We start from the raw sequence: 10,663 nt of genomic DNA, 5'->3' as shown, positions 1-10,663 counted from the left end.
CTCTTCTCTAGGAGTTGTGGACACAGCTGAGCACAGCCCAGAGGTGGGACCTGCATCTATCAGACATTTATCTCCTGTGGAGCCACCAGAAATCTCCATGTTGGGGCCCCTGGAATCCATGTGGTTGGGGCTCTGAGAAGTGGGGCCCCTCCAGGCTCAGGAAGTGTGGTTCTGGAGGTGACATCTGGTCTTGTCCCCTGGATGATTTCCTCTCCTCTTCTCATAAAGGCGCCTGCAGTACTAGAAGCCTCCAGTTCTCTCCTCTTCTCCTGAATGACCACCAAGGATGGACAGGAAGGAGATCAGCAGAAGAATATTAGACCTCACCTTGGAGATCATCTCCCTGCTGAGCGGAGAGGTAAACTTTTCTAGATTTCTCTCCTTTTTATTGTATTCTGTAACAAGTCAGACATCGGGAAGGAGAATCCATCATAGGAAGTGATAGGAAGAGTCCAGGGTCCTGGAGAACAGCCTCCAGACCTTCCAAGTGATGGAGAACCTGAAGATCAGCCCCCAATATGGTGAGTGATGTATCATGTGACCAGTGACCAATAGTCATGTTGTAGGAGCCATAAGAAGGTAAGTAGGCACGTTGTACCCAAGAGGAAAGGGCCGGAGGAGAGCACATGGCCCCTGAAGGGTTTATTCCCTAAGTGTCTCTCTCCATCCACAGGAGTACACAATAGTGAAGAAGACATCGGGGGACTGTGTGACTCCCATCATCCATCTCCAGGAGTCAGGAGGGCGGAGCAGGACCCCTCACCCCATCACAGAGCCTCCCCCTCACCCCCTGATACATGAGCAGAAGATCCTAGAACTCACCCACAAGATGATGGAGCTGCTGACTGGAGAGGTGACACTGCTGGGAATGCTGGGAAATTCTCCAGTAACAGCACTAGAGGGGTCTGGGTGATGACGGTGTCATTGTGTTGTCAGGTTCCTATAAGGTGTCAGGATGTCACTGTCTATTTCTCCATGGAGGAGTGGAAGTATATAGAAGGCCACAAGGATCTGTACGAGGAGACCATGATGGAGGAGCACCAGCCTCTTATATCACAAGGTAAGAGCCGTCATGTGCAGTGTATACACGTGTGTGCAGTGACATGTAATGGAGGAGCACCAGCCTCTTATATCACAAGGTAAGAGCCGTCATGTGCAGTGTATACACGTGTGTGCAGTGACATGTAATGGAGAAGCACCAGCCTCTTATATCACAAGGTAAGAGCCGTCATGTGCAGTGTGTACACGTGTGTGCAGTGACATGTAATGGAGGAGCACCAGCCTCTTATATCACAAGGTAAGAGCCGTCATGTGCAGTGTATACACGTGTGTGCAGTGACATGTAATGGAGGAGCACCAGCCTCTTATATCACAAGGTAAGACCCGTCATGTGCAGTGTATACACGTGTGTGCAGTGACATGTAATGGAGGAGCACCAGCCTCTTATATCACAAGGTAAGAGCCGTCATGTGCAGTGTATACACGTGTGTGCAGTGACATGTAATGGAGAAGCACCAGCCTCTTATATCACAAGGTAAGACCCGTCATGTGCAGTGTATACACGTGTGTGCAGTGACATGTAATGGAGGAGCACCGGCCTCTTATATCACAAGGTAAGAGCCGTCATGTGCAGTGTATACACGTGTGTGCAGTGACATGTAATGGAGAAGCACCAGCCTCTTATATCACAAGGTAAGAGCCGTCATGTGCAGTGTATACACGTGTGTGCAGTGAAATGTAATGTAGGAGCACCAGCCTCTTATATCACAAGGTAAGAGCCGTCATGTGCAGTGTATACACGTGTGTGCAGTGACATGTAATGGAGGAGCACCAGCCTCTTATATCACAAGGTAAGAGCCGTCATGTGCAGTGTATACACGTGTGTGCAGTGACATGTAATGGAGGAGCTCCACAGTTTCTTCTCACATTACATTAGAGGCTCCGTGTTCTTTATATGTCGGTCATATCCATAGAGCTCCAGTCACATGATGGGAGCGTGTCCTTCTGGCCTCCGTCGGTCCGGTATAGTAGACTACACTGCTCTATCAGAGGCGTCCTGTATAATCCGTGTTCCGCAGCGTATACAGTGTAGATCATACATGGAGCTTATGGGCAATGTCCGCCCCTGTGTGACTGTATTGAGCCTGACGTCGGAGCTTCTGTCAGAGGGAGATATCAGGAAACCCTCCGCACATATGTTCTGCTGGAGGCTCAGACGTGGTGTGAACAGGTCCTTACTTTTTTAAGGAGAGTCCATCATAGTCACTTTCCAGTCGTTCTCCTGCCCTTCATGTCTGGGATCCTCTAGTCACTCCACAAGCAGAGAAGATACAGCCTGCTGCATGTGACTGGAGGAGGAGGTCGGACCCCCCCCCCCCCCTTATTACAGCCACATTCAGAGGAGCGGGACAGTGACAGAAATGTCTGCAGCAGAACGGCCGCAAACCATGAAGTCCTCTCCACCAGCCGAAACCAAGGGTTAGAATGTTACTGGGAACAAAACCAGTCCTGGGGGGCATTATAAGTGTATTGTCCACTAGTGGAGATATCTATTCTCCATAAACCAGGAGGAATAAATGGGGGGAAAAGGTGACGCTGGAGATCTGAGATCACAGGAGCAGTGGGGGCCGTCAGTCTGTCTGCAGTTTAGATTAATATCACCTCCGATCAAGACGCCGAGTGTCCCGAGGAGTCCAGGTGTGACCAGACAGCTCTCAGAAGGGATGGCTTGTTCTCACTGGGGCATATATATTACATAGAGTAATGGGACGTCCTAAAAGAGCTCCCTGAAGGATTAGATCCACCCGCCGGTCCTCAGCTACACCTGTTACTTGTAAGGGACAGGAATCTGGTAGGAAAACTGCACCACCAATGTGACGTCCCTGTCCTAGGAAGAGGCCTCAGCGCTCACCGGAGTGCCACTGTCTCTTCACACAGCTGATCGGTGGAGGTGCCGGCTTTGGACTCTCACCAACCTAATATTGATGAGCTAACCTGAGGATAGGCTATCAGTACCAAAATCTTGGACAACCCATTTAATGGAGACAAAAAGGAGAGAAAAGAAGAAAGGAGAATACAACATGTAATCTAATTCCAGTAATGATTGCAGAAATCCCAAAATGGGCAATAAAAATCGGAACGTTACCTCAGAAAGAGGGAAAGTATTCAACCCCCATGCTGAGGAGGAAAGCCGAGGAAATGACAGATGAAATAACACCGCACCAAGGAGAGACACCGGGTCACCGGCCACATCCTGAGCTCCGGCAGGAGTAATGGGCTGCTTGTAAGGAGGAAGAAAGATAAGAGAAAATGGGAGCAAAACAGCAGCAAATCTTATACCCGCTATAGAGAGAAACAGCAGGGGGACCGCGGGGCCCTGGTCTGCACCAACAGAGGAAGCAGAGCTGTGCCCGGCACAGAGGACATGTGACCCCATATAATATAAACCAAACTGCGACATAACAGCAACAGAGAAATAGCAATGAAGTATTAATAATCCATAAAGATCCACAGTCACCGGCCAATCAGGGGAGAAGGATTCCAACAGCATCTGAATCCAGGATCCAGACTGAACTTCTCTAGAAGATCAAGTAGGAGAATGGCAGGAGATAGTCTGCAGGGCTGATGTGTTGTCTATGCAGATTGTGGTGGTGGTGGTGGAGGAGGAAGCTGATCCCACACGAGAGGGAACAGTAATTTTAAATACAGCTGAAAATTTAGGAAGATCTTCAGAAGTTTGGAAAATTGCGGCATGACCCTCCTTATTACACTTGTCCTTGTTGATAAGTGATATGATTTAATCCTGCTTCAGGACTCTTTCACACGACCGTTTGGCTTTTTCTGTGTTTTCTGGTTTGTTTTTTACAAATCCGTTGTTCCGTTTTTTGTTTCCGTTTCTGTTCCATTTTTCCATATGGCATATACAGTATACAGTAATTAAATCGAAAAAATTTTGCTGGGCATAAAATTTTCAATAGATGGTTACGCAAAAACGGAATGAACACAGAAGACATAAGGATGCATTTCCGTATGTGTTCCGTTTTTTTTGCGGACCCATTGACTTGAATGAAGCCATGGAACGTGATTTTCAATGCAATAATAGGACATGTTCTATCTTTCAACGGAACGGAAATACAGAAGTAGAATACTTACGGAGTACATTCCGTTTTTCTTGCCGAATCATTGAAAGGAATGGTTCCGTATACGGACCGTAAAAAACGGCCCGTAAACGGGGGAAAAAAACGGTCGTGTAAAAGAGGCCTAAGGAAGGTGATTTGCTTCTGATACTTTCTTCTGCAATATCTTCAGGTTGAGAGGTTCTTCCCTGAGGTGCCACAGCCCTGGAGCTCGGACTATTCTGACTGGTGTATCAGGTGGTAAATCGAGGATTTGATTGAATGAAGCCTGAAGGGCATCGTGGACATTTTCAGAGTCAGTTGGTTCAGGGAGAACTCTAACCCCTAAGTTATAGTGATGGCCTCTGTTATCTGTGTCCTCTTGGGTCTTCTGATGCCACAGCCTGAGTTTGTTCTAATAGAAATCAAATATATTTTGGTCGTCCTCTAGTTCAGTACGGCCTGTGATAGCTTTCAGATTGGCAGATATTTCTGACCTCTGAGATAAGGGACTGAAAATCCCATTTGGTTGGAATAGATTTCGAATGTTGTACCCAAGTGTATGATCGGGGTCCGCAGGGATCCCTTCACTAGAATTATGGGGGATGGAAATGACCAAGATATCTGCAGGCTATCAAATAAACTGGTATATGGAGGGCTCCTGATGGAGAAGGCAGAGCTTGAGGACCATCAGGAGTGATGTGCCGATCACCCACCTTGTCCTGGGCAGCAAAGACCAGCCTGTCTCTGGGTGCCTGTTGGCAGCTGCTGCTCTAATGGTGAATGAGGGACGATCTGGCTGGAAGCCAAAGACAGCAGCGGTGAGGAGTCCATGTGTCCCAGAGGGAGCTGCTGTTGAGGAGCATCTAATGGGTCTCTTGTAAGGGAAGCATCAGTCAGAAGAAACAAGGGGGATTCTGGGGCCTTACTCTGAGGAGGCTGTGGGAGTTGCAGCACCGACAGGGAGATCCGAAACACGTGCCATCTTGCCAAGATGGAGCTCTGAAATGAAGAGCGCATGAGACGGGTAACGGTTCAGAGTAATAAGTGAAGTGGGAGTTTGAGAGGCAGTAATGGCATTAGGCTTCTGGTGCTTCTTTTTGCCCATCATAGTTGGGTTTAAGGATGATGGCTGGAGGAGAGGAGACTGGGAGTAGTTGTTTTACTTCTTCCATGTACTTTGACTAGCTGATTAACTTGGGTACATGTACTTTGGGTTCTTGCTCTAGAGAATTACCTGATAAGCAGGGTGTCATTGAGCTAGGAGAATACCCTGACACCTTCCTGGTTGGTAGAGTACTGCAGGGCCCTGACACTTAACGCTGTATCCTAATTCTTCAAACATGGCCAAAAGTAGTCTTGGCTTTTATAGACCAGATGTGTCTTCAGTCTTGTGGTCTGCTAGGTGCTGGGACCTCAGCACAGGTGGTGAGGAGCAGAATATTGTTATTTCCCCCTGATAACTAAACCTAGAAGTGAAGGAGCTGAGAGAAGAGTCTGATCTATAGACAGATCTACAGGAGGCCATGTATTCAGTCACTGTGTGCTTGTGTCTCCACAGATGGATCCAGGAGGAGAAAACCACTAGAGAGATGTCCCCGTCCTCTGTATTCCCAGGACTGTCCAGAGAAGGTCCCAGAGAATCCTCAGGTAGATGGAGCTGAGCCCTATACACATCTATATAGGGGGGTCCTGCAGTCATAGAGGGGTCATAGATTGTGGGGGTCTCTCATGTGGATCTGTTATATTTCACAATTGTCCGCTGTATTGTACTGAATTGTTACAGATGACAAATCGGGGGGAAGATCTGACTGATATTAAAGTGGAGGATGAAGAAGAGAGGATGATGAGCGATCCCCCGTGTAAGAGTGAGGTGGAGGAGGACATACCAGGAGATGTCATCACAGGTATGGAATCATGAATGGAGAAAGTGACCTCAGATTCTGTCCTTGGTGCCTTCAGGGCAGAAGGAGAATCTGATCACCGGCTGCTGCTCTTTGATTGGAGATGTCCCCATCACAGCATGAAGTGTTCTCCTTATCCAGCTGACGGGGATCTCTGATCAGATTCTTCTCTGATCCCGGCTGTTCCTGCAGGACATGACGGTCAGTTACATCCACACACCCACTGGGGATAATGCGGATGCAGATTTTATGTCTGTGCTGTCATGATGAACTACATGTACGGCATTGTGCAGGAGTTACATGCCGCCAGTGACCTACATGTACATGTGCAGATACCAGAGGCGCAGTCTAATAGGCTGCCGGTCAGTGGACTACTGCCAGACTATAATGCTGTGGAAAACTGTGTAATCCAGAGCATTATACAAGGGATCAGAGGATCACAGCTTCTAGTCTCTAGGAGGGCGAAAACATAAATGTAAGATTCTGTTTAATGAGCCAAAATTGTGAGAACGAAAACGCAAAAAGAAGTATTAGGTCATCAAAGGGGTGTTCCAGTTGTGCACAGGGGAAAGGTATTAGATCAGTGGGTGTTGTACTGCTGCAACTCCCAGGATCAGGAGAACAGGGCCTCCTTACCCCTCCTCCCCCCAAATAACCCGGGTGGCAGGTCGAGCATGTGCATGCAGCCAATAGCAGGACACGACAGTGACTTGCCCCCTTGCATACGTCGTGGCCTGCTATTGGCTGCACCACCCCGCTGGTGCTTTTCCATCCATCACTAGAATCTCCAAAACACTGCTCCATATCCCTGGGGATCTGCATTTGATCCAGGCCCCCTAGAACATAAGAAACTTCTGTCTTAAAGGGAATCTGTCACTAGCAATTTACCAAATTTTTTTTCTCATGAATCCATGTTTAACAGAGTACCTTTTTTCCACCTGTCTTGTTCTTTTGATTGTGAGTCTTGTAGTTTCTTCAAAAAATTGATTCTTATGATATGTAAATGAAGCTGTAAGGAGCCCAGAGGGGCGTTATTCTTATTCCACGGTGCCCAGGAACGCCCCTCTGAAGTGCCGTGCCCGGCTAAATTTGAAAAGTAATAACGCCTCCAAGTTCATCTAAATCGCCCAGAGGTGCGGCTAAGTGCTCAACATCACCCCCCCCCCCCCCCCAGCGCCCGCGCTCTGCCTCCTCTTGCCGGTATCCCAAATCCCGCGCATGCGCAGTGCCGGCGATTGCCTGCGCTATGATAAGATGACTGACGGCACTGCGCCTGCGCAGGATTTGGGATGCCGGTGATAGGAGGATCAGGGTGTTTGCCGCAGAGCGCGGCGCTGGGGGGGGGGGAGGGTGATGTTAAGCACTTAGCCGCGCCTCTGGGCGATTTAGATGAACTTGGAGGCGTTGTTACTTCAGAGGGGCGTTGCTGGGCACCGTGGAATAAGAATAACGCCCCTCTGGGCTCCTTACAGCTTCATTTACATATCATAAGAATCGCTTTTTTGAAGAAACTACAAGACTCACAATCAAAAGAACAAGACAGGTGGAAAAAAGGTACTCTGTTAAACATGGATTCATGAGGAAAAAAAATGTGTATATTGCTAGTGACAGATTCCCTTTAAGTGCTACATCCAAATGAAATAGAGACTGTTTGCCTCCAGTGCTTTACATTTTGGGCATCACAACTTTATTCCTGGAGGAATTTTGCAAGTTTCTAGCTGCTTGACTTCATAACCCATGTCTCTTTGGTATGGAAATATTCTATGCTGTCCTCATTGAGGTCCTGTCCTCATGGAGCGTCATGTGACCAGACACTTGGCCTCCTCCATTCAGCTGCACTAAACTCTCCACAGTAGATGTCAGGTGCCGGGTATTTGAATAGAGGAGACTCAGTGATGTGTATTGGAATGGAGGAGGCTGAGGGAAGTGTCTGATCATAAATGACTCCCATTATCTTTTTAAATGTAGACTGTAGTCATGATTCATGATGGGATTGTCTATAAAAATATTAAAATATGTCACTAGATTTCATAATACACACTGCATGTAATATTAAACTGATTTCTTACACCTGATGAGGCCGGTGTACTTACTTTTAAATTCCATGTCAGAATACTATTAAAATTATATTAAACTGATCATCAGCTCATTAGCAATGACTCCAGCTACAAAACTGGACTTGACCCGGGACCCACGCTGATCAGCTGATTGGGGAGGCACTTCTCACAGCTTACCAAGCACAGAGCTGTACATAGTATAATGGCTGTGCTTGGTATCGCAGCTCAGCACTATTTACTTTTATGGGGCTGAGCTGCCCCTAGGCCACGTGACTGATGAACATGTCGTCACTGGCCTAGGAAAAGCAGGGAATTGGTGGGGGTTCCTGGCGTCGGACCCCCATCGATCAGATACTAATGACCTATCCAGAGCATAGCTCATCATTAAAACCCCTTTAAGCTCTAGGTGGGGATTGTGACATGGAGCCTTCTAGTGAGTACAACAACATCATCAGGTCTAAGATCTTTTTTATAATGAATGTAGCTTGTGATGAGGAATGTGGTGATGGATCCTTTTTAGTGAACTTCTACTATTAAAGTGATGGCCAATTGGTGTTAACTAGAGATGGCCAGTTCGCAGTGTTCGCCCGCGAACACATGTGATCTGCTATCTTAACTTACCTGTGCCTCGCCGGACTTCTCAGTTAAGATGGCAGATTGCATGTGTTCGCGGGGCGAACACTGCGAACTGGCCATCACTGGTGTTAACGTGCAAAATGTGTTAAAATTGCCAGACATGGTGGGGCTTTTGAAATTTTTGAGTTTTATCAAATCGTGATGTACTGTATGTAATAAGTTCTGACTGGGTGTAGACCAGAATACTGGACTTTGTCAAAAAGTTATAGGAAACTTTATAAGGCTGGAATCGCACATGCAGTTTTTTTTTTTTTTTTTAGCAAAAGTGGATTCAGAATGAATGGATTTTACAGTACCTCTCATTTCTTTTAGATCCAGGTTTAACTTAATTTTTTAGGTTTGTCTACTCTTTTAGGGAAAACCCCACAATTATCATTTTTTATCTTAACAGAAAATCCCAGCAAGAATTCTATGGGGAATTTCATGGTATTACCGGATTATAAAGCAGAAGCTGAAGATATCATGCAGCATCCTTCAGGAGAAAGCTTGAATGTGCTTCTAGGACTTCATAGTACAGATCTCTCGTATAATGACCCTAATCATGAGGAACCTTCTCCTAGCCAGTCACAAATGGTTACTACAAGTACAGGTCAGAAAGGGCTTCAGCGTAGGAAACGGTTCCGAAAAAGCTCAGGTCTTTCTACAGACAGAAGAATTCACACAGGAGAGAAATCATTTTCATGTCCAGAATGTGGGAAATGTTTTACACAGAAATCAAGTCTTGGTAGACATAAGAAAATTCACACAGGAGAGAAGCCATATTCCTGTTCAGAATGTGGGGAATGTTTTATAGTTAAATCACGTCTTAGTATACATAAGAGAATTCACACGGCAGCAAAACCATATTCATGTTCAGAATGTGGGAAAAGTTTTAGAGATAAATCATATCTTAGTGTACATGAGAGAGTTCACACCGGAGCAAAACCATATTCATGTTCAGAATGTGGGAAATGTTTTACACAGAAATCAAATCTACTTAAGCATCATAGACTTCACATGGAAGCAAAACCATTTTCAAATGTTTTGACATAACAGGTTATGACCTGATCTTAAATAGATAATGAGAGAGTTTATTTTTTGGTTGGAGTTATCCTGGCTCTCCCAGATGACTAAATTCTATTTTTCTGAGGTCAACTGTGACGAGATCCATGGAGGAAAAGTAGTGTGGATATAAGGAAGAGAAGAAGAGCCTTGTTTACTTCCAGAGCAGTGAAGATGAACTGTCCCCATGAACGTTGCTTCTTTTCACTATATTCACACCTCCACCCACATTGCGGGAGAGTCCAGAGTGACATGGGGAGAAGTAACGACGCTGTCACAACCAGACAGCTGAGAAGCTCTGACAGAGGCCTTTCAGAACCTCCTCCTTGAATTTCTGTGTTGTGGTATTCAGCTCCTCCTCTCGTCAGCCTCTCTCAGCTGTCATGTCTTAATTACTTCCTGGAGTGTGTGTGCACGCTGATCTGTCCTCCTGTTTGCTTCAAAGCTAAGTGTACTTTTATATGTTAATATCTGTTTGCTGGATCCCAGATGACCCTGACTCCCTCCGTGTCTTGTGTAGGGAGCCGGTGGTCGTGTCCCCTCACTATAGTAGGGTGCTCAGGGCTTTATAGTCAAGGTTCGTGGATATGCAAACCTCCACCATTAGGATCTTTGCATAGGCTGAGCAGCCAGGGAAAGTGCCAGGTCTTCTGCAGGGGTCTCCCTTGGTTCCTTAGTTTTTGGATCCAGCGAGTCGTTTATACATGTTGCTTTGCCTTGTTACCTGTACACATTCCGTGACAGACGCTCCATGTAATAGTTTTATAATGTATGTGGACATATTAATATTTCATCTTCATACAAACAGTTTTTACAGATAAAATAAACACTTCTATTTGCTCCACGACAGCGTCACCATTGTCACTGACAGACATTGTGTTCTTGGCTCGTATTATACTTTCTACTAGTG

The 10,663-nt window shown here is 46.3% G+C and overlaps 1 protein-coding gene and 1 long non-coding RNA gene across 2 annotated transcripts; both read left to right on the top strand.

The window, feature by feature from the left end:
* Positions 1-795: 795 nt before the first annotated feature.
* Positions 796-5,733, top strand: LOC122925151. Its single transcript, XR_006387533.1, has 3 exons — positions 796-853; positions 937-1,060; positions 5,677-5,733. It is a non-coding gene; the product is annotated as an uncharacterized LOC122925151 (long non-coding RNA).
* Positions 5,734-5,961: 228 nt separating this feature from the next.
* On the top strand, positions 5,962-10,069 carry LOC122925143 (gastrula zinc finger protein XlCGF49.1-like). The gene is made up of 2 exons (XM_044276672.1): positions 5,962-6,022; positions 9,104-10,069. Exons 1-2 carry the CDS (start codon positions 5,962-5,964, stop codon positions 9,742-9,744), a joined length of 702 nt encoding a protein of 233 aa, XP_044132607.1. The 3' UTR covers positions 9,745-10,069.
* Positions 10,070-10,663: the final 594 nt, after the last annotated feature.

This window comes from Bufo gargarizans, chromosome 1 (assembly GCF_014858855.1).
Source record: "Bufo gargarizans isolate SCDJY-AF-19 chromosome 1, ASM1485885v1, whole genome shotgun sequence".
NCBI classification, from domain to species: domain Eukaryota; kingdom Metazoa; phylum Chordata; class Amphibia; order Anura; family Bufonidae; genus Bufo; species Bufo gargarizans.
Note: the sequence above shows the minus strand (reverse complement) of the source record. Positions and strands in the feature narration are given on the sequence as shown.